The sequence below is a fragment of the Crassostrea angulata genome, chromosome 4 (assembly GCF_025612915.1).
Source record: "Crassostrea angulata isolate pt1a10 chromosome 4, ASM2561291v2, whole genome shotgun sequence".
Taxonomy (NCBI): domain Eukaryota; kingdom Metazoa; phylum Mollusca; class Bivalvia; order Ostreida; family Ostreidae; genus Magallana; species Magallana angulata.
In genome coordinates, this window is record NC_069114.1 from 7,128,164 (window position 1) to 7,152,986 (window position 24,823).

General features: G+C 34.8%; 3 protein-coding genes across 5 annotated transcripts; 2 read left to right on the forward strand and 1 right to left on the reverse strand.

The window, feature by feature from the left end:
- Positions 1-6,792: 6,792 nt before the first annotated feature.
- LOC128180185 (serine-enriched protein-like) lies at positions 6,793-9,409 on the forward strand. The gene is made up of 5 exons (XM_052848076.1): positions 6,793-7,002; positions 7,662-8,058; positions 8,280-8,476; positions 8,624-8,781; positions 8,999-9,409. The coding sequence occupies exons 1-5, from the start codon at positions 6,924-6,926 to the stop codon at positions 9,065-9,067; spliced, it is 900 nt and encodes a 299-aa protein (XP_052704036.1). The 5' UTR covers positions 6,793-6,923; the 3' UTR covers positions 9,068-9,409.
- Positions 9,410-10,164: 755 nt separating this feature from the next.
- LOC128180177 (excitatory amino acid transporter-like) lies at positions 10,165-18,131 on the reverse strand. 2 transcript variants are annotated; one of them, XM_052848068.1, is made up of 11 exons: positions 17,862-18,131; positions 14,893-15,083; positions 14,481-14,555; positions 14,200-14,322; positions 13,955-14,033; positions 13,518-13,714; positions 12,285-12,411; positions 11,910-12,143; positions 11,480-11,674; positions 11,013-11,147; positions 10,165-10,657 (listed from the first exon to the last, which is right to left on the reverse strand). In XM_052848068.1, exons 2-11 carry the CDS (start codon positions 15,065-15,067, stop codon positions 10,498-10,500), a joined length of 1,500 nt encoding a protein of 499 aa, XP_052704028.1. In that variant the 5' UTR covers positions 15,068-15,083; positions 17,862-18,131; the 3' UTR covers positions 10,165-10,497. The 2 variants fall into 2 exon arrangements, with proteins under 2 accessions (XP_052704028.1, XP_052704026.1); XM_052848066.1 differs by having other exon boundaries at positions 14,893-15,087.
- LOC128180186 (uncharacterized) lies at positions 17,496-22,022 on the forward strand. 2 transcript variants are annotated; one of them, XM_052848077.1, is made up of 3 exons: positions 17,496-17,554; positions 19,773-20,697; positions 21,312-22,022. In XM_052848077.1, exons 2-3 carry the CDS (start codon positions 20,328-20,330, stop codon positions 21,686-21,688), a joined length of 747 nt encoding a protein of 248 aa, XP_052704037.1. In that variant the 5' UTR covers positions 17,496-17,554; positions 19,773-20,327; the 3' UTR covers positions 21,689-22,022. The 2 variants fall into 2 exon arrangements, with proteins under 2 accessions (XP_052704037.1, XP_052704038.1); XM_052848078.1 differs by having other exon boundaries at positions 17,503-17,554; positions 19,857-20,697.
- Positions 22,023-24,823: the final 2,801 nt, after the last annotated feature.

A 24,823-nucleotide genomic window follows, 5' to 3' on the forward strand; every position in this document is an offset into this window, starting at 1 on the left:
ATATTTATTGCAACAACAGCATATTAAAAAGTTGCATGGGAATGACAAATTGTTTGAACCTGCGTCATGAAACTTGAGAACGTTTCAAGTATTTGTCCTTGTCCCGGTAATCAACACAAACTATTCTTGCTCCGTTGAATACCATTTGATTGAAATTTTTCGCTGACTATTCTATATCTATATGCATATGTCTTATACATTATGTGTTGGAACACCATGTTTACTTAATGATACAGTAGTTCATATTGCATCTTTCCGATGTTAACTAAACATAAAAATTCTACTTCCGGTGAGATATCTCAAATATCTCATGTAGCCTTTTTTAAAACAAATGTTTGAACCCCGAGATCTCAGAAACTGTAAGTGATCAAGGCACGAAACTTACAGGGATAATAGTCATTTGATAGAAGATGTGTTTAACCGTTTTTATTTTGTCGACCGTCACTTCCGGTCCACACAGGAAGAGTTCAAACAAATCAAGTTTTTAAAAAGTTTAACTAGAGTTCTCAGAGATGGCTGGATGGATTTTCTTGAAATTTTAAGGACTGATAGAAAATGATAATATCTCTAGGCATTTTTTTTCATTTTTTCAAAATTCACTTCCTGTCGTTCGTTTCCTGTCACGCGACAAAAAGCTATGGACAATGAGATCTCAGAAACGATAAAGACTTGAACATCCAAACTTTGAGGGATGATAGACCTATAGTTGTAGACGTGTTTAAACAATTTTGTTTTGTTCGTCGTTACTTCCGGTCGTCACCGGAAGCACTTCAAAAATTATGTTTTTACGCATTTTATTTGTTTAACACAACATTGAAATATAATAATAAGCGCTTTCATATGTCATCTATCCGATGATTAATACACAAAAAACAATTACTTCCGGTGAGATATCTCAAATATCTCAGGTACTCTTTTTAAAACAAATATTATTACAGCGAGATCTCAGAAACTGTAAGTGACCAAGACACTAAACTTACATGGCTGATAGACATTTGATAGAAGATGTGATTAACCGCTCTTATTTTGTCAACCGTCACTTCCGGTCCACATCGGAAGAGTTCAAACAATTCAAGTTGGTTAAAAGTTTAACTGTTTTTGTTTGACAATGTAAGACAAAATGATAGCCAATAAAGTCCTGTTGTGTAGTGGTAAAGAAATACTATCTTTCTTTTCATCGAACACTTCCGTTTGTCCGTTTCCTGTCCCGAGGCAAAAAACATTGATTCCTAGATATCTCAAAAACGGTGACGACTTGAACAATCAAACTTCGTGGGATGATAGACCTATGTATGTGCATGTGTTTACACTATATTGTTTTGTTCGTCGTAACTTCCGGTCGTCACCGGAAGCACTTAAAAAAATTGGGTTTTTACATATTTTATTAATTTTACATTATTTAATGAAAATATCAGTTTATAATCTTACATATGTCATCTATATAATGTTGAATTAGAAAATAAATTTTACTTCTGGTGAGATATCTTAAATATATCTGTGTAGCTTTCCTTTTTCCAAATTTGATGCCCGCGAGATTTTTGTCACTGTAAATGATCGAGACACAAAGCTCTCATGATTGATAGAAATTTGATTGGGGATGTGTTTAACGGGTTTAATTTTGTCAACTGTCACTTCCGGTTTTTACCGGAAGGGTTCAAACAAATCATGTTATTAACCAGTTTAACTGACTTTCTTGGGTGTTTCATCTAGCCTGGTAAACAGTGATGTAAGCTAAGCAAATGTACGAGAAATACCAGCTTTTCTTTTTGTTAATCACTTCCGTTTGTCTGTTTTCGGGTCCCGAGACAAAAATATTGTTTCAAAGAGATCATAGATTTGGCAGAGATGTGAACAACCAAACTTTGAGGAAAAATTGACTTATGATTGTACAAATGGTTAACATTTTTGTTTAGTTCGGCGTTACTTCCGGTCGTCACAGAAAGTACTTCAAAAATTGATTTCTTTTTCATTCTCGTTGTTTTACATGAAAGTAACGTCTGGATATATCATTCACAATAATTATCATATCCACTTTTTTTTCCATGTGAGAGAAGCAATGTCTTACAGTTAAATTGATACATGTACATGTATATCAAAACGGAAGACCTTTTTGTTGCTTTTGCAACAAGTGTCTAGTTATTATTATTATTATTTTTTTCCCCTTTTTCTCTCGTGAATTTCTCAGAGATGTCTTGATGGATTTTTATAAAATTTTCAGGAATGACAGAAAATAAAAAGATCTAGAGGATTTTAATTAAAAATGTTCTGAATTCACTTCCGGTCGTCCGTTTCCTGTCCCGCGACAAAAAGCTTGTCACCTCGAGATCTAAGAAACGGTAAAGACTTAAACATTCAAACTTTGTGGGATGATAGACCTATAGCTGTAGATGTGTTTAAACACTTTTGTTTTGCTCGTCATAACTTCCGGTCGTCACCGGAAGCACTTAAAAAATATTTTTTTTTACGCATCAATTTTTTTGTCAATAGAATAAATATATAAGAATAAATCTATTCATAGGAAATCTCTGCGATGTAATATCAACAAAAAATTTCTACTTCCGGTGAGATATCTCGATTATCTCAGGTAGCTTTTTTAAAACACATTTTGTACCCGCGAGATATCAGAAACTATAAGCGATCATTTGATTGAAGATGTGTTTAACCGGTTTCATTTTGTCTTCCGTCACTTCCGGTCCATACCGGAAGAGTTTAAAAAAAGAGCTGTCTATCAGTTTAACTGTTTTCCTTTGATATATTTTAGTTAGATAAATGAAAAATAATGTATAAAAGGCAAGTATACAAGAAATATTGAATACAATTTAAATTTAACACTTCCGTTTGCCCGTTTCCTGTCCAGAGACCAAAAACCTGATTTCGACGAGATCTCAAAAACAGTAACGACTTGAACAACCAAACTTTGTGGGATGATAGACCTATGTATGTACATGTGTTAACACTATTTTGTTTTATCCGGCGTAACTTGCGGTCGTCACAGGAAGTACACCCAATTTTGATATTTTTATCATTCACAATATTTTCGTATCCATTTTTTATTTATGTTAGAGAAGTAATGTCTTACAGTTAAATTGATACTTCTATATCAAAACGGAAGACCTTTTTGTTGCTTTTGCAACAAGAGTCTAGTTTATATGTGTCTTCGATAAATAAAATGCTAAATTTGTACGGGTATTTGCTAAATTGTTTATTATCCAAAAAAAAAAGGCCTCGGAAATAAATTATCAAACAAAATAATTATTGTAGGTCGCAATACGAGTGGGAGGGGGTCGCTACTATGCAGAAAAAAATACTCTATTTTCGATTGTCACGTTTATCTATAAAACTTATTGATCTTTCAATTAATAAAGATAGTTTAAAATCGATAAGCGTTTAGATTTGATGTTTGACAACAAGTACCAAAGTTCTAGGAAATACATCCACAAGGCACGAGCTCTCTCTCTCTCTCTCTCTCTCTCTCTCTCTCTCTCTCTCTCTGAAATGATGATTTTACATAATTTTGAATTGGGTCGTTTCAAACTTGCGTTATAAGTCTGATTTTGATGCAGATAAACTTGGCGTCTTCATTATATTAAAATTTTATTATATTGAGCATGCTGCAGTAAGGGGCAGAGACCTTTTGAGTCCGGTGCATGTAACAGAGTGCTGACGTTCCCTGGATAATACTAATCATCTCTGACATTGGTTAAATGAATATGAAAGTCATTATTGCGGTAAGGTTAAACTGATGCATAAGAGGGTTGTTCTGAAATTAATGAGACATTTTCTATTATTCTTTTAATAAAAAAGATAAACTCTTAAAATTTCCCCAAAACGTAAATAAGGATAATGCTTATCAATCTGAAAATTTTCTTTTCCATGGCATGAATAGATCATTCCTGGTAAGCTGACCAACGTGCCTTCGTCCAGTGACCCGGCGCAACCGCAAACTTTTCGCAGCGTCATTTCAACGCTTCTTATTGCTCCTGTGTTTTAAACACCTTACAAACGAACGGAAATAAGAATTATTCTTTATTTCTCATCTTTTGTTTTCATTTCAAGATGTCATCATTTTCTCTCATTCTTGTTTTTTTAGGGGATAAATCGAGTTATTTTTACCCGAAAGTCTAATTACTGTGAATGTCTCTTGCAGTTATTTTTTATATATTTTAGAACTGTTGACAACAGTTAGTGTGTCAAAAGTACTTGATAATTAATCCCTTTAATTGGCCTAATCTAGTTAAACAATCAGTGAAAAAAATATGATGAGCTGAAGCTCTATACTTGTCCTGTCATCGTAAAGTTTTTTTTAGCAATGCGTGGCCTTAAAAGGTCTTCTTTTGAGCTTTCAACCAGTTTGACGGTTTTCAATGCGCCGCCTTGACTTCAAAATTCAATGTAAAGTCGTTGTCAGATTTCTATTGTTTGGTAAATATTTGTGTACCATATCCGTATTTCAACTCGAACATCGGTGAAACTTAATCAAAAGCTAGTCGCAAAGAATAGCAAAATGAACATATTTAATTTGATTTCTTTTATCATTAACTGTGATTCTACGGACACTTAGAAAGTAGATGTTTAAGCTGTTAAATTTCCGAGTTCATAGCTGCGCCGGGTACCCCGACCACCGACTTGTTTATCTACCGTCGTAAACAAAATATTAAATATTCTTTTAATATTAGTTTGTTTTATTATTTGGTGGCGTTTCTTCAGTGTCAATGCCAATTTTCACCAAAATTCGTCAATTAGAAAAGAAAATATTCGAGTTGTCTCAATAATTTCCGAACAACCCTCGTAACGAATTCCATTTATTGGTTACATCCTATTTGCTTCATTCAATTGGGTTTTTTTTCTAACCGTGTCATTTTTTTTCAAATCGCACGACCATTGGCGTATTCATTATATTAAAATTTTATCTGCATCAATCATGTCAGATAGACTGATTTGTATATTACACTCGGTTTGGAATTTCGAATTTTTCAGAGGTTTCTCATTTCTCTTTAAAAACACCTATAGAAGATATAGGATTTAACATTTTTTTTTAGAAAAAGCGAGTGCAGATAGATGCATGAGACCCCCCCCCCCCCCCCGCCCCAAGTCGTCGACCACGGAGTTAGTTAACTATTGTTGGATAAAAACGAAAGCTTTTGTAAACTTCAAGTTTGCTTTTACAAGTTTATGTACGGTTACAGCAGAAAAGTGCATATTCATTCTGTCAAAATCATATCATCTTTTATCTATAGCGATTATTTTATGACTGTAAATAAAATTACTATTCAGAGGAGAATCAGAGGAGAAATCCTTAATCCGATATAACTAGTCAACTAGACCATTTTCATATAATTAATACTCATCTTTTATTGTGGTGCGATGAGTCATTATCCCTTGATATTAACAAGCAATTATTCTCATTAGTACAATTAATTATCAATGAAACTGGTAGATTTTATTAATATTGTTAATGTGCATGTTTCTTATTCTTGTATATACATGTGTATCAACTATTTTCATTTATCGTAATAGCAATTCTATATCATGCAATAACAGTTGTAAGTTTTGTATAATTTTCTATTTAATGGTAAAGACCTAGTAAGTTGTCAGAACTTGTGTCCAAACCATTTGTATATGTTCGATTCTTATTATATGTATACAATAAAATATGTTCAAATCAGGAGAATCAAACACCCCGAAGTTTTATATCAGTGGCACATGTAGGAGACGATATCCTAAAACGCAGTTGTAAGTTAGTCACTGTTATCCATATGCTAGCTTATTTGAATATCTGCATATCTTCTTTCTTTAAGAATCGTTTTTAAGAAAGAAAATTGACTTCATAATTATCCACGATGCATACGTTTTCGCTGTCTCCAAAACCATTTTTTCTCTCTCTTATCTCTTTTTTTTTTCTATTCATCGAGTTTGATACAGGTAATATGATCTGTCATATAATTTTATGCCGTAGACACTGCGAGATTTATCAAGTATAGTGACAACAACCGATTCTCTTTTAAATGCAGTGTTTCTATTCTGATCATTATCGTTTTAATTTTTTATAATATTCAACGGTTGGTTTGTAAAAAAAAGTGTGCATTTCAGCTTTATATTATGCAATACCTTGCTAAATTACCATACCAATTTGTATACATAAACCATTATAATGAAGCCCTGTTAAAACTACGATCAGAGGGTTTTTTGGTAAAAAAGTTTAATTCTAATGAGGCTTAAAAAGTAAACGTTGATAATACAACATCCAATGCACTGATGAACGATAAAACAGTCCCATCATATTTAATCTGTCGTTTGTATCTAAAAAATATGTTTTTGTTTATAACGCCTTCCTGCTGTTACAACTAATTTTTTCCCCAACATTTTTTTTCCGTTCTCCCCATTCTCTCTCTCTCTCTCTCTCTCTCTCTCTCTCTCTCTCTCTCTCTGACAATGAATTCTTTAGAATTTATGTAATAAATATGGCCCTGGTGTACGGTATTTTGCCCCCAGAACTTTTCTATTGTGTTGTCTAAGCAAACCGTTTTGCATACATTAGTATGTGGCAAAATTTACGTGAGGGTGGGTGGGTGTTTGTGAGGAGGGTCAGTTTACAAGACTTTGTACTAAAAAATAAAACACCATCTACATATCTGTCACATTCGACAACTAATCAATCATTCCATTTGTACCAACACTGCTTAATTAGGATAATTATATATTCTGCCACCAATTAACCAATCGTCTTCGCTTGTCAACCCCCAACGCTGACCACCGATTTAACGGTCACACCTGTCACGGTCGGTGGTCAGCGTGCCAAGCGGGGTGAACGAACTTCTGTCATCGCTGACTAGGGTATAAAAGTCTCGTGGGTGTTTGAAATATTCCATTATTCATCCTAACATTCACACTTTAGCTACAGTATTTGGAATACGTTCAGAGGTATGGAGATGACAGATTTTGGATCCACCACTTGTCTTCTGGGCTCCAACAGGGGCGGGGAAAGAGAGACAACCCCTGAAGGTACGTGTTTAATATAAAATGGGTTTCTTCGTTCTATCTACCCACCCATTTGGTTATTAACTTAAAAAGTTTCATGTATAACTTAAAAGAGTAAAATAAATTCCTTAGATAATTTATGCAATCCATTTAGTTGTCATGTATTAATATAAAATCAGTTGCATCTTATATTTGTATAAATCACCAGCCATATTTAGAAGAAACTAATACGCCTCTCTGATATAAAATTTAAAAAAATAATACATTTCGGTATTACCAATGCTATAATGCTCGTACAAAAATGCAAAAAAAAAAATCCAACAACGGAAAAATTATATTATATACATGTAGTTAATATACGTATTTTATAGTCATTGAAATGTGTCAGTTAGAATCGAAGTCTTTATGCGACAAACTTGATGCACAGGTGTTCTTGCAACAACAACAAATTTTTTTTGACATGCCTTCTTACTCAATGAACCATCTGTAATGAATTTATATAGCTTGTTTGATTTTTTAAACAAAAAAAGCAAAATCTTAAACTCATTTTTCCTTTACTTCCAGAGAGACTTAGTATATGAGTTTGATTAATTCTCAATTGACGAACAAGTACTTTCCATACATCGCTCATAGACCCATTTTTTACTTGTCTTTAACAAATAATGATTTGTCTGATTTAACAGGATTCTCGTCCGGATACGATTCCAACTCGGACACAAACTTAAAGAGCAACCGACGAAAGAACTTCCTTCAATGGTCACCATGGAGAAGCAATGACGACTCCGACAGTGATTCTGAAATCAGTGACGTAGACTCCTGCATCAGCGAATCAGAAAGCGAGGACGAAGAGGGGGCGTGGAAACAGAGAGGGGCGTGGCTTAATGAGGAAGCTTGGTCTGATTCCTCCGATTCTGAAAGCGAGGACGATGCTGATTCCGTGAAATATGTAAATGCCGAGGCTGTGAGCGAGGCTCTGACCGTTGTCATGGATATGCCTGACCTCTGTGACGTCACGTTTTTGGTTGGCAGCACCTTGACTCCCGTCCACGGTGTCAAATCCATCATGTCTACACGAAGCAGGTATGTCCATTTTTTTTCATTATAGATCTCTTTTATATCAGTTTCAAAATTGATTATAATCAATATACATTGAGTTATACATATTTAGGCCGAAAACTGTCATAATTTGTTTTATTCCAAAAAGACTACATGAAACAAGAAATTCAAGAGGTTTGACTTAGTTTATGAATGACTAAGTTTATGAAAAATAAATTTTAAAACTGATTTTTTTTCTTTGACAGGGTATTCTATCAACTGATCTTGAAGGCAGTGAAAGAATCATCCCACTTCTCTAAAAAGAAAAAGTCTAGTAAGAAACACATCGGACAAACCCCCAAACCAACGGTCCACATACCGGAAGTGAGCGTGTCCATCTTTAAAAAACTCGTGCACTACATCCATACAGGACGAGTAGACATCAAGCCATATGACTTGACAGGTTCGATTCAATTTTCTCTCTCTCTCTCTCTCTCTCTCTCTCTCTCTCTCTCTCTCTCTCTCTCTCTCTCTCTCTGAGAAATAAAAAATATAAGAACTTATTTTATGTCAAACAAAATACTTATGATCTTTCCTTTATCTGTTGTAGAGCTGATGTGTGCTGCTCATCGCTACGATCTGCCGGATCTGATGGAAATCTGTAGGAAGTTCCTAGACTCGTGTACTTCTACCTGCGCCATCTACACCGTCCTTGACACCGCTCAGAGACTTCAAGGTCAAACCATCGCCCAGAAAATCGCTCAAAAGGTAAAACTCAACATAAGCGAATTTGAAACAGAATTCAGCCTATAGGAATTAATAGCACTTAAAATCCTGTGTACATGCATAACCTTGTTAAATATTCCATAGCTTTTAACTTTTATTTCACTTGGATACCGTGCTTCTTTTAATTGCCTTAAATTCAAAGACTGAAATAATTATTTAAAGAACGTAAAATTTTCAAATGAGTTTTTCTTTCTTTCAGATGTCGGAACGATTAACTCGACTGGAATCAAGGAAAAAGCAAATGTTCAACCACGAGAACTTTGTCTGAAAATGGAACATGAAGTCGTCGTCTAATCCCTGGCGATTAGGAATGAGCCCGAGACGTGTTTCCCACGAAAGAGAAACAGGACAAATCCCGATGGACTCCAAACTTCATGTAGTCAAAATATCCCGCACATGACGAATAACGACAAAATGGGATTTTCGAAAACCTTGAAATACCAAAGAAGATGGCTACGTCCAGATGTCGTCTAGTAATGAAGAATAGCCGATGCAGTGTTTAATGCAGACCCTGTCAGAGACTGTATGGATCGCTAGTATTACATGAAGACCCTGTCAGAGAATGGATCGCTAGTATTATACATGCAGGCATTTGTTGTAGACTCTTTGCACTAGTTGACTAATTTATGAATCAGTCTAAATAAATGTGTTCAAAAATGTCAAAAAACTTATCATTTCGTTCTTTCTTACAACACCTGTTATCTGTAAGCACGAAAATGGTATAGCTGTTATTCTAGAAATGACAAATCGATTAAAGAATGCTACGTAAATTTAATCAGCATTGCACGCTTCATTGACTTACCAACGCTCTATGAAATTCCCGTTTGTAGTCTATAATAAGATGTAAGAATCGAAAATTCAAGAATACGTTCCCATCACTGAGAATTTTTGTCAGATTCCTTCCTATTGCAAACAAAAAACCCCATTCTTTTAATTCTTATTGAGAGCATCGATATCATGGATGTCTTTCTTGTTGTCTGATACACTTAGTAATCAGAGAATTTGTTTTTGAGTTATAACGATACTGTAATACACATGACAAAAAAAAAACTGAACTTTATTTATCAATCGTTGTAAAATAAATAAAGTTCAGGTTTTTTTTCAACATTTAGCCAAATAAATTTATATGATAAAATGTATACTCTGAGCAGTTATGAGAGTGTACACACTACAATATATCGATGGCATATAGCAGCTTGTACATGTACATGTGTACTTCACGAGATTGAGAGTCATCTTCATACAACCGCCCAATTCTCAAACCTTTGAGTATGCCTTTCCCTGGATACAATGGCTGGTATAACAGCACTAGCGATAAGAGACATCTAGCACGTGTTTCATAAAATTCCAACAGATTTTCAATTTTACAATATTTTAGCAAAATAAATAGAATTTTATTCAACAGTACCAATCACAACGGTTCAACATATAACGTCAGTAGTATGTATAACATACTTGAGGTTTCTTGTACAAAGAGACAATAACTCCTTTTGTAAAAAGCTCATAATCACAAAAAGCAGTGAATATAAAGATCTTATATATTTTTAAACAAAATAATAGATAAATAAATGATCTTTTTTTCTTCGAAAAATAACTCTTCACAACATTATGATATATGACATAACTGAGATTCAATGCCTAGTTTTACAAGCTGTTTGGCAGTAATTTGTTGTAATTTATATTGCACAATCCGGAAGATTAAGAGTTGTACGCATCTGGTGAATGTACTATAAGTTCTACTTCCTCCTCAATCATTTCCGGTTCTTCCGTTTTTCCTGGACCCTGTCGGTTAAAATGATGCGTGATGGCCGCGCAGTGAGTATGGCTTAAGACATTGGAAGTTGTTCTAATTCGATCCCTGAAATGAAATATGAAATGTCTGTCATTGCTCTGTATCTTGACATTTCTTTCTTATTTTATGAATAAAATAAAAATGTGCGTAAGGTTAAAGCAAGAACAAAAATAATGAAAAATTATGAGCTAAAATTAAAAATAAAATATCTACGACAAAATGCGTTGATCATTAAAACATACTATAAAAACGGGATAAATAAACCAAATACAATAACTAGGTAAAGGTTATTAAAATCGTATTCTATTATGTATGGTTAAATCATATTTAAAATAATATTTGAGTGCCAAAACTCGCATGATTATCAACCATAATGACGAATGTACTAAAATTCAACAGTAGATAATTATAATATACTTACAAGAACCACTCAACAGCAAACAGTAGGGACACAGCATGTACGGGGACATTCATTGAGGACAGGACCATGATGAGGGTGACGATACTTGAGCTAGGGACAGATGGCAGGGCAAGGCTGGCAATGGCTGTCAGTAAACTGTAAACAATGAAAATAATATAAACCGTGACTAAAGACGTTATCGTAAACTGTAAACAAAAATCCGGTAACGTAAGCTGTAAACAAAAACCAGTAACGCAAGCTGTAAGCAAATACAGTAGAGTGAACTGTAACAAAATAAATAAAGTAGAATTACAGATAGACAGTAATGTAAACTACATTTACAGTGGAAAGGACATCATGTCAGTAATAGGGTATACTACTAGCATTTTTATGAGAGTACATGTAATGCATTGTATTAAATCTACTTGAACAGAGAGCGGGAAAAGTAATATCTGAACCTTGTATTTTAAATATATAACAGAACTCACCCGATAATGGCGACTTCTCCAAACGTCAACGGGTGACCGGAAATGTTGGCGATAAACATGGCCGCCGCTGTAATAAAGAGGGCGCTGCCATCAGCGTTAAGCGTCACACAGAAAGGGATGACAAATCGACTGACCCTCTTGTCGATGTGATTCTTGTTCTCGCAAGCGTTTAACATTTCAGGAATGGCTACAGCTCTGTTAAACAAATACGTCATTAGTAATTACATACATGTATACTATGTATACTACAGTTAGACTTCGATATCTCGAACACTGATATGTCGAGTACAATACGGATATGTCGAAGTGATTTGTAAGTCCCAACTACTTATTTTTTTTTTTTAAATATTTTACCCTCAAAATCTCGAATATTCGGATATCTTTTATTTATATCTGGGTTATTTTAAGAAAAGCGAATTGTCAAACTTACGTGCTAGTGGCGGCAAATCCTATAAGCCAGGCACGGCCTATACTTAAAAAGTAAGTATACGGGTTTCTCCTAGTGGTGAGAAAAAAGATGAGGGGGAGAAACAGCGCTTGATGAAGAACGATCCCTAGGGTCACAGTCAAAACGAACAGACCAAGACTGGAGAAGGTGCCTGTGACGTCACGGGTACCTGCTATGGAGGCTGCGATCAGACTTGATATACCCACCGGTGTCATCCTAAGTGAGTTAAATATTCAAGATATGAACTATCATAGTTACACTGTGCAACTTCTAAAAGACTGAACGTGTGTTAAAAGCTGCGTGTTTAAACAGATTACGAATCTGTACAGAATGAATTCACATTGTCGATGTCCTTACCAAAGAAACCATCGGAGCACCTGTAATACCACCTCGGTGCTAACGGCAAAGAAGTCCAGGAATGGTTTGGCTTTCTTTCCCATTTTTCCGGCAGCCGTTCCCAAAAACATACAGGCAACGATAAGACCTTCAAACAATTAAGAATTACCCTCGTATTATAATTATTCAATTATTTACAGTAACACATAATTTGAAGGGTGTTGCTTAAACAGGAAACGGAAAACGGAACGGAGAGCGGAACGGAAAGGAATAGGGAAAATGATATATATACATTGTAATGTTATTTACTTGATAGATGTATTAAACAAACTAAAAACGATATACTATTTGTAATATTTTAATATTGTTAAACTGTTATCCATCTTAACGTGTAAAAAAATGTATGATTTTTCTCACAATTAACATTATATGCTTTGACCACTAGTCCCAGTTTATCAAACTAAACAACATATCGAGCTCTATATTTGGATTTAGTTGCAGGAATGTACAATCACGTAGGTAAACAAACGCCAATATTAGAAGACTTCTATTGAGACTTTGTAGGACATCTAGAGCGTTAGGAATCCAATGAAATGATTCTGTTTTCGACAAATAATCTTCAAAATTGCGGACGAAAAGGTTAGCAAACAGATGTTGCAGCAAAACCTCGTAACAATGATAGTAGATGTTGTTCGTCGGTCATGTTTTTTATATCCATAATTCTATTAATAATTTTTAAAAATAGTATGGATCACTAAAAATTTAATGTGGATGATGGTACATCATGTTCGAATTTTTTAAATAAGTATAAAATCCCAAGCAAGTTTCGAGGTCACTTAAAACACAACCAAACCCTTCAACCATTAATCACAAAGTGTGTACATTTCATTTTTCCGTTTCGCACTTTTTACAGCAAATTGAATGCAATGATTTAGTTGATAGATAATCGTAAGAATGATATCAAATAATTAATCAACCTATAAATAATAAACATTTATAAAATATTAATAAATGTTACATAGTAAAAGTTTGTATTCAATATATACAATATTTAAGCGATAAACGTCAAAGTATTTCTCCGATTTCCGTTCCGGTTTCTTTTCCGTTTTCCGTTCCGCGTTTTAGCAACACGCATAATTTGAATGCCCGGTGCAAGCTGCTTGTATAATACTTTCTAATATCATAATATAGTTTTGAATACCGGACAACGTTCTATCGATTTATCATAGTAAGAAAATATTAAGTTGAACTTACCAAGTATATTAGGTCCATCTGTTTTCCCTACTGATTTCACAAGTTTCTGAACCATTTGAATTGTTGAATTTTGATTGGATGATATGTTCTTTCGGGTTGAATTATCAACCAATTGAAATTGCTCTACCATTTCATGGGAATATTTTGTTTGTGTCTGTTGAAATGTTGCCTCCACCATATTATCTGGAATTATGTTTCTGTATTGAAAAAGAAAAAGCAAAATTATTTAAAATTTTCTGACAAATAACACATTCCGGATTGTTTTTTTTTTTTTTAAATAAAACTGCAATGGACTACGCTGACAATTGCTATACTAGTATTTCCTTTATGGGGAAAAATATCAAACTTTTTTGCTGTTTTCTGAGTAACATCTTCATATTTTTCTTCTATAAATGCTTGATTGTTCATTAATTATAATTACATATATATGTTTTTACCTGAGTAAATCTGCAAATATATCCTGTGGGACGGCCTCGTATACGTTTGTTTTGCCTTCAACTAGGGGACTTTCACTACCTGCAAAATCAAGTACGAATCGTATGGAGAAACAGTCTTTATAATTTATCATCATTATCATTATTAAATGAAAAGATTTGATAACAAACACTAATCGAAGCAAACAATTGCTTTCTAGATTTCAAAGTTAAAAATATAGTGCTCGGATTTAGATGACGTTATATACCTGGCTTGATGGCGTAGAACAGCGCTATTGCTATTAGACAACCCAATATGTTTGTAAGCATTATGTAGGCGAAGGCCACAATGCTGATCTTTCCGTTAGACTTGGGGTCCAAAGACGCTGTGCCTAAAAAGACAATTAAAATGAAAAGAAGAGTTACGAGAATGCTAACGGAAAGAGTTTTATTTTTATCTGTTTAGTAGATAGCCTTTCACTGTTAAAACATTAGATATAAAAACATCTGTGAACAGCTGACCCGTTATGACACCTGGTGTATCACTCACTGTGTATGACACTGCACACTAACAAAGGAATGATCATCATTTTCAACAAACGTAAAAATAGCTCCCCAGGCATACCTGTAAAACGAAAACAACATTCCTTTTACTAAATTAACATTGGTAAAAAAAAACATTTTGTGGATTTATTCGCAAACATATGACGTATAATTTGTTTAATTAATTTGTTTATACTTATTTCATTTTCAAGATTGATTTATATCTAATACCAAACAATAATCAAAATATATCAAATACAGTGAAAATGAAGATCAAAGTTTAATCAATGCAAGGGTCAAGGTCACTCAGGTTTAATAATCGAAGCAGTGGGTCGTCTGAATAAAAAAATATGCATATCTACTGTCTTCAAACATTGGGTCATCAAAAAAGAATTATCCATAACTGTGTTCACACTTACCCAGCCATAGCAGTGCATCAGGTGACGGTTCGGCCAGACGCAATAAAAAGCCCAATGTAAACCCAACGATGACAGCCGAGAGAGTCAGAATGAATAACAGATGGCGTCGCAAGGACTTGCGGAACTTCCGGACGAGGCAGCATCCACGATTTTCGATAGCTCTTTCCATCTCCATTGTATTTTCTTCTATGCTGCCTTGAAGGAAATGAACAAAAAAATTATTTCAACAACAGCATATTAAAAAGTTGCATGGGAATGACAAATTGTTTGAACCTGAGAACGTTTCATGTATTTGTCCTTGTCCCTGCAATCAACACAAACTATTCTTGCTCCGTTGAATACCATTTGATTGAAAATTTTCGCTGACTATTCTATATCTATATGCATACATGTATGTCTTATACATTATGTGTTGGAACACCATGTTTACTTAATGATGCAGTAGCTCTCATTAACCGTATTGATTTTGTCATTTTATGATCCCATTTCCCATTTTTCTGCCATATTTTGAGTTAGGTCTGCGTAATATGAAATAAGTTATATCCATACTACACAATAAATAGGCTCTACCCCCCCCCCCCCCCCAACACGCACACACATAAACACACCCCTCCCTTTTGAAAATTTTGTCATGTTGTAAATTTTGTATTAACTGCCACCCGGTAAATTCAAAATTTACAACATGACAATTTTTTTTATCCGCACCTAAAATGACAAAAAATCAACACAATTGATCGCCGGGTAATACTCACTCTCATAGTTTTTTTTAAGTACTTTATGAAGTGATACTGATGATAACCAATAATTATCTTAAATGTTTCTCTGGATCAGTAATAATATATGACACGTAATTATATTTGAATGGAAAATTTTCTGGATGAACAAGAATGGAAACCAAGGTCATCGTGCATCAAAATTGATCCTATATCAGGCGATGTATCGTTACAAAGAAAAATTCCAAAAATTCAAACCATTTTTAACAGACTCGGACTATTCAGATTTAGTAAAATTAATGTTATCATATTTGTAAAATGAAAACATGGCCTAAACCGGACTATGGAACGGTATTGTTTTCCAGAGGACGTGGGGGGGGGGGGGTATTCAGTACTGATACTATATTTATCTATTGTTAAATCAGTGACATTTAGGTATATTTATAACACGGATGTTATAGGTAAACTTTAGATTTTAGCTTGCACTTATAGATATGACGTGCGCGGATCCAGAAATTGTTTTCAAGGGATAGAGGAGGAGGATTATTTTCGATAACTTACCTATGTGAATTACCCCCACCCCCTTCAGAACAGCGCATTTATCTCATGCAAGTCATAATAATAAATAAATTAATATATATTTACTTACTTCATTACCACAGGGTCAACAGCTTTTGTGACTTTCACTTGTTTTTTATTTACCCCCTCCCCCACACATGCGCGTGCACCACATGTAACAGGATAAATACACGCATCCAATACACTCAGAACAGTAAAAATAACATGAACCGCTGAACACGGGGAAATATCTAGAAGGATATGTAAAGGCTTATCGATTCTTATTAATTCTTAGTCGATATATTGTGCAGATATCGTGGACGAGATATAGTACTTCTATGCGTACTTACGTAAACTGCATGACTGGAAATATTAACTGTATTCTACATGTACTTTTGTATTTTAGAAAAAGCTATTGCATCATACCGCATGTACTTGACCAAATTTTAATTCTATTTACCTCTTTGTATTAATTTAATTTTCCATTCATAATTGGTGTTAATCAATTCATAAAAGATCACAGAAAAAAAAATACCTAATTATTTGTTTACCTGCTTTTACATCTGAGTTTAAGTCGTGTGCAAAAATTCAATATTTATAACGTATGTGAAAAATGCAATGTCATTTATCAATTGACAGAAAGCAAAACATTAAAAATGATGCTCTATATCATTTAAAATGTCACCCAGGTACGTCCTGTTTTAACATATCTAGTTATCAGTGATTCATATTAATCTTAATGAAATCATGGACCAATAGCACATATTACATTCCAATAAAAACTTTATTTATATTATGGCTTGATTGCAAAGTTAATTAATTTATGGGGAGGATTCGTCGGGGTGGGGGTGGGGGGAGGGGGTGTTACACTTCACCAGGGAAAAAAAGATCCTGTAGAGACGTTTAATTTTCAAGTTATTTTCCACATGAGTCAGCTTAGCAAAGTTAAGGTCCAAGATTTTGAGTTGACCCATCCCCTCCCTTACCTTAAATCGCATTCCGTCTATGACGCGGTATGATACAGCCAATATTGTGGATAATTTTGTATTTTCACCTAATTTTGTATTTTTTTGTATTTTCACCCTTCCCACACCCCACCCCATGAATATGACAACTCCACCCATACGTCAATCGATATATGTGTAGCTTTAATGTACAAAATGTATAGCTTATTACTAATCACTGGTCGAAAGATAAATTTTGAACTGCGTTAGCCTGAATCAATAATATTTCAATCAAATTGGCGTGAAAAAAAATTGTATTTTATATTCTTCAATCACAACATAAAATATCTAAAATTGTCACCCTGGTATTTCATGTATGTGCATACATATATAGTGTAGAGTTTGGCATTAAGCTGTTAAGTACCCCCATATTGCGGACAGTAAGATGTAAGTCTGATTGTTTATTTCCTATATGTCATCAATGTAAGCCAACAGATGTTTCCAAAAGTTATTTTAAGTGTTAGAATATAAATATACCAATATTGAGTTCATGTCGTTAACGCTGTTAAAAAAAATAAAACATGAACCGTGCTTCAGGCGTAAATGCAACCATACCTTTTACAATGTATATATACTGTACACGTAAAACATATATCCTATCTATTTCAGTAATTTAGTATAAATTTTAAAGGGCTACATTTTAAGTTAATGAATAGGATTAAAAAGAACGTTATATAAGAGATAAACAGCCTACCGTCTGTTGTCTGCTGCTCACCGGCCCAGGGTCGTGTTCAAAATAACAACAACAAACGTGGGATTGAAAAAGATGATGAAATCTGCTGCTCCTTCACTGTGAGCTAGTGTGCTCTACACACGTGGATCGATACGCTATTCACACGACACCGGAGTTGTTTTTCCCGTTTAATTTTTCTTTTTAAATGTGTAATGTGGCACTTTATGAATACACGTGTATAGTAGTGAGATCCGGCGTATTTTAACTCGCGTGTTTTCTACAATTATTCTTAAAGGCGTTGCAAACGGAACTTTAAATACCTAATATTTATAAGTATTTCAAAATTAAATGTTCTAAAATCCGATGACTTGGCAAGTTCTAGAACTTGAATTCACCAGACTTGTCTATCGTTCAATAAATCGTTAGGGATTTGTTAATCTTAGTGTATATGATCTAACCCAGTGAGCTAGTGATCGCAATAAATATATAGGCCATATTACCGTGCTCTCTCTCTCTCTCTCTCTCTCTCTCTCTCTCTCTCTCTCTCTCTCTCTCTCTCTCTCTCTCTCATTAAGGTGTCTACATAGATAAACTAGCCGCGGATTTATTCCCAGGGAGGAGATGGGATATAATATTGACCACTTAGGGACCCTCAAGGGGGAACAGGATGTAGAGTATATCAATTGTTTTCGTTAACTTCGGGGTGTAAATATTTTGATCGACATGTTAAGATTAGCATTGCGTGTTGCTCTGTGCCTGAGAGTCCAGTCCACCTGACTGCTCTTGCATTCGAATCAAATTTGTCGTAAATCTTTTAACCAGATATTTGTACCCTTTTATTCTAGAAACTTCTGATAATCTAAACTACAAACAACCAACGCACATATGCCAGCGCAAAACAACAAATCAGAAAAAAAAATTATTTTAAGAAATCGTAAATGACATAAATAAAAGGAATGCACGTGTAATAAATACGTCGTAGGTTGTTTATTAAATTCGTACATTCAGATAACCAAAATAAGGCCTCTTCCTTTAAAATAATAGATATGTAATGTGAAATAAAACAATTCGAGTTTTTTTTTAAGATTGCTTAATATGTACAATATATCAATAGTGCCTGTGACAATGCGTTGTGTTACCCGTTGTCAAGTGTGTTGCTAACGCTGAGGGTAATAGAACGGATTACCAACTGCGTCTGAACCAATCAGATTTCAGTATTTAATTAACATGAAAGTATAATAATACACTCTGTATAATTCTTCACTGAGCAATAACTCTATGTATATATATACACATTGTGTTTGGCCGTTCAAAAGTTGTTTGCAAAAATTGGTAACGACATGCACGGCTTTATTTTTTTGTCAGTCCAAAAAAATCATCCCAAAAAACGCAGTAAAATTGTTACTATACTCTGTCCCAAGATATTCTGGATTCACATTTGGCTTAATTGCTTGATATTTATAAATACCTCAGGATTCAAACGATGTTCATTCAAAAGTATGAAAAATTTCCAAGATTTCTCAGTCGAAACGCCCCTGTTAGCTTATCAGGTTTCAATACAATGCTAAAAAAATGTGATGTCTACGGAGATTTTGTATTGCAGCAAGCCCGGATGATAACGTTGAAAAATTGCGCGATGTATTCCGAGTGTATTCTGAATGGAGAAAAGATGTAAACATTCCCCATTATAAATCTCCGTAAGGAATCTGTTTTCGTTCCTGTGAATTTTTCCGAGTGAAAGATGATAATGTGTCAATGAAATTATCTTGAAAAATATCCCTTTCAACTATTTCAATTGCACTTCTTTCACAGGTAAGTGTATTTTTATAAAAAATCGTCCAAATGTGCAGCATAAATATCTTGGGCCAGACTATACCTGAATTTCCCCTTTTTAAATTTTTTGTTAACCGTATATATAACTTTGTATCATAGTCTCGTTCAACCAGACGCTCGGCTGTTTCTTTACGGAGACAGCCTGGTTCAACAAGGCTACTAGCACTATGTATCTATATGAAGTGTGACGTCACCACACAAAGTCCAGCAGACGTCCGGCCAACATCCGACTGAAGGTGACGATGTTACGCAAGAACCGGATATAGTCAAGCGGACATAACATCGGACAGCGGAACTAGTAGTGGTTCTACGAACAATTAATTATGACATCCGTCAGTGAATGATACGGCTGATATGCATGTGTAATCAAATGAATTGGGAATTTTCTACATACATTTTTGGAGGATTTTGTTTCATCAACTGTATTACGTCCACCTGTTATGGATAGCCAAATGAAATGTTACGTCAATAATGTTCCTTTCTATAGTGTGGAAAACAATGGAGTTTGCAAATTTCGTCATTATAAATAAAACCATACTTCATGTTTGAGGGATGCTTGAAGAATGATCGTGAATGTAATGTGATAAAAGCATTAGATTTAGTTTTCCAATTATAACTGGATTTGAAAATATAGCAGAATGATTTAAAACAAAAATGGATGCATCGAATGGTGGAGATTCTGCTCAGTTTGAGGTGTATGAAGACCCGGTAAACGGCTTGGAAAATCAAAACCGCGCCTCCTCTGCCTCAAACCCCGTGTATTCATTGGCTAAACCAATCCCTCCAGACTACGAACTCCTGTCACACGCCTCAACTTTGAATGACCCTGTCGCCACGGAAACACAAAATTCGGAAACCCTTAAAAGTTCCGGATATGAGGAGTTGGGGGCTGTTGGACCTCAAAACCCGAAGGGTTACGAATTTGTGGACGCTATTCAAGCTGGTCCTCATGAATACGAGCTGGTTTCTGAGATTGCACAAACGCGGGAAAAGAAAGTGGCCCCGTATGAAGGTCTAATAAAAGGTCAGTATATAAACGTCCTTGACCTACATGTACGTTCACGGTTTGTCATTTTTACCCATTTATATAAATTAGGTCTGGCGTTTAATTAGTGAAACCTTATTTATTTCACATGATCCAAGCTGCAATTAAATTATGAAAACTCGGCGTAAAGCGACTTAAACATATTCAGTTCTTATTCAGAACAAAAGATTTCAAATCAACATGCCAATTACTTCTAATATATATTTGTTACGTATAGAACTTGAGCTAGGTATAGTAGCTGCAAGCTCGTCTGTGACGTAATTTCTTTATTAGTAATTTATTCTAAATCCATAATTCAGTCCTTACAAATTTGAATTACCAGTGATTTTTTACTACACAACATTCGGATCACGGTCGCCCTTTTCCGTAACCGATTAAAAGTTAAAGTTATATTAATTTTGTAGTTACGGAAATGTCCGAGTAGTTACCATTGATTAACACAAAAGTTATTTCACCTACAATGTCTTTAGTACTGTACTTACATATCTGTAAAAGTTACATACGTCTCGTGTACAATGTATAGTGATTTACAGGCAGCATAAAAAGTTGTTGTTTTCAAAGTTGAGCAATTCTTAAAATCTTTTTTTTTTCAGAATATTCTTTTGACGTCACAATCATTCAAACCCCGGATGTGAAAGAACTCAATTTAACAAGACGCTATAAACTCATTTTGGGAAACTTGTCTATAATTCTGCGCCCAAGGGTGCCGCTTCCCCACGAGTCGTCCGAACCCGAGCCAATTTACACCTGGTATTACGCCGACATCAGGCGGTACAGCTTCAGCAAACAGATGCGGGAATTCGCAATTTATTGTGGCCGGAATTGTCCGACCCCGGAAAAAATCATCTGCTTCCGGGTCAAAACGGATCTTGTCCAACTTCTGCAGGTGGTGAATGAGAAGACCGGGGGTGCGTTCGAAGCGGAGCTGGCGAGTATCAAAGTGAAGAAACGCGTGTGTGTGGTGTCTTAATGGCGAATTATGTATACTGTGTACTTGTATTATATTGTGTACAGCCAAGAATTACTTTTCAATTTCCGATATGTTTTATCCTCTCTATGTCTAGCGTACATAATATATAATTACCCAGAGATTCACATTTTCTGGCACTCAAAAGACTGGTTGTGGAAAATCTTACTGTGCATATAATTAAATGGCATGCATACATGTACATGCACATGTTTGATTTATACAAGTTCCTTTAATTTATACATGTAGATCTACATATATACAATGATTATGATCACATGGAACATAATTATATACATGTGGCTAAATGACTGAAAATAAAATGAAATAAAATGTATTTCAATTTCTACTAAGTTAATCTGACCAGGCCATCATTTTACTGCAGGCGATGATTACACCCGGACTACAGCCTCGGTACAAGTTTAACTGAAGAAGAAGGGCAGATAAAGCTCACAGAACACGTGCAGTCCACAAAAAATCACTCTCCTCAGTCAATCACACGATGCAATTTCTCATTTCTTATTCAATTATGAGTCGAACTGTAGGTTAAATCTATTTAGTCCTTTTACTCTAAAGATTTAAACTTTTATAGGTGGAATGACACATCGTCATAAAATGGCTGACCTCTAATCAAAACAACATTTTGTTTTATTAAACGGATTTTATCGACTTCAACTTTTCAAATTTCACAAAAAGATGTTCCATTGAAGAATGTGCTGATAGAACACAGAACCAGTAACCGGAGCCATGCCTGCCCCTACACACTACACTACAGGTAGATAATGCACAGGGTGCACCCAAGCAAAGACCGGAGCCTTGCTTGCCCATACACACTACACTACAGGTAGATAATGCACAGGGTGCACCCGAGCGAAGACCGGGTGTCAAGTTTATAGTCTGTACTGCATTTGAATTCGGTCTTCCGCGTTAACCTATTTCCGGTATTTTTTGATGATAAGATATCAAGATCCATTATAATTTTGTAGGTTGAATTATTGAAATAAATACAAATCAGCGAAGACATCACATGCTTTGAATTGAAAAATGAGTTGAAGAATTTGGGGGGGGGGGGTTACAAGCAGACAAAGGGAAGAAGAGTAAATTGCATTTCATACGCTAGATCTAAGATGAAATGAAAGAGAGATAGTACCTAATATCAAAGTTTATTTCTGTTCAATTTTGACTTGAAATACATTACGACATTTTAAAAAGTTATCTTAATTTCATATCTTCATGTATATACTTCGGGGGGGGGGGGGGGGGTCGTTTATTTTCTTTTGGCATGGGACTTTATTCTGACTAAGTACAAGAAAATAATAATCAGTAATACATGTATTACTGAATTAGAAATCCATATTAAATGTACTTTGTGACCTAAAATGGGGAAAGCCTATGATATTTTTAATTTGCAGCAGTCATTTTTGCGATTTTGAAAGTTTCTTATAGAAAATGATACAGAATATAATTTCTGCGCATTCAATTATTTGCGATTTAAAAGAGATCGCGAAAACGAGCGAACATTAGATCTTCACAAATATTATCGGATATACGGTAGATAGATAGATCAAGTATCTTCTCGCTTCCTTTCTTCTCCAATAGTTTTCAATTGTAATAACATTTTCAAATAGTTCAGTAAACGACAAATGAAAAGTGTACTGTTTATTTAAAAAAAATTAAAATGAGCAAATATATTGATCGTTTCGTTGACCATCCAATTAAGATCTATACATAACTGTTCCACGGCCAATCATGAAGGGTTGTTTGTTTTTTTGACGGTCCTCTTTCACTGTCTACATACAGCTTTAATAATAGGTAGTTCATAAGGGCAGGTATTGAACGGTTTGGTTTAAAAATGAAACACAATGTCGATGAATAGCCAACGTGGTAAAATCGTTGCGGAGGATAATTAAGTCAGGGTTAATAAGTACAGGTAAACTGGGTCAAGCGGCTTTAAACTGTCTCAGTGTCAGGTATAGTCTAAAATGCATTCACTGGATGGGGCTGCTGTAATTAATTACTTTAGTATTATTATTTTTTTTATAAAAGCTCAGTCATATCCACTGATGACCTTCGTCCAAGTATGAGCATCCGAATATAATTTAGATTTGCAGTATCCTCCTAATGACCAACAATTTTGAATTGTAAGGTTGAGCGTTGGTGAAACAAGAAGCTAACATGCGCGGATTCTGTACTGCGAGGGAGGGGTAGGTGGGTTCCAATGCCAACTTTCGGTAACTTTATTTTGTAAATTTGACAAACTTTCCAGGTCCTCATCTTTCCCTTATTGATCCGAAAGCAATGCTTACCAATCGGTTCAAACCCGGCCCACCTTCACAAAAATTTCCAAATCAATCAACTCAGTCCTTAAAGGAAGATTGCATGAATTTGAGTTGAAAACACAGACTCAGGTTCAGTATTGTGATTTGAGGTAATTTAAGTTGGTGATGGTGGAGCCTACTAGTGTAGTAGTCAATATATGAACATCTCTAGCAAGGTTTTATGATAAGAAAAGATGCTTTTGTACAGCGATATCCCATGTTAGCCGAATTGACCTACACATTTATAACCTTAAATATGACCTTGGCCCTTTATTAACCTTGACCATGCATTGTCACTTGACCCAACGTAAATTCTTATATTAATCTTATGTATTCAACAGACACGTCTAAGGTAAATTAGTGGGTGTATTGGGAGACTCTCGTCTGCCATATGAATAAAGCTGAAAATCAATAATGCTAAACGCACGCACTGAATAAAGTCTTAATGATTTAAAATTAATATTTGTCGAACTTGCTTTTTCTCTGAGAGAGAGAGAGAGAGAGAGAGAGAGAGAGAGAGAGAGAGACTAAATCTTCCCCCATTCCTCCGTAAAATAAATAGGTTTTAAATACACAAAATACTGTGGTTTCACCAGTATTCGTTGAATACCGATTTTCGTGGATTTCGTTGTTAGGTTGGTCCATGAAATTTAATGTTCATTGAAGTGCAATCTCCACTAACATTTTGTATTGATAGGATCATTGGCCACGAATTTACGTATCCTTGAAACTGTGATTTTCAAAAATCAATTCGAAAATTGATACCCTTGAATATTAATGAAACCAAAGTAGTTTTAACGAACTTACGACCAAAACCCTC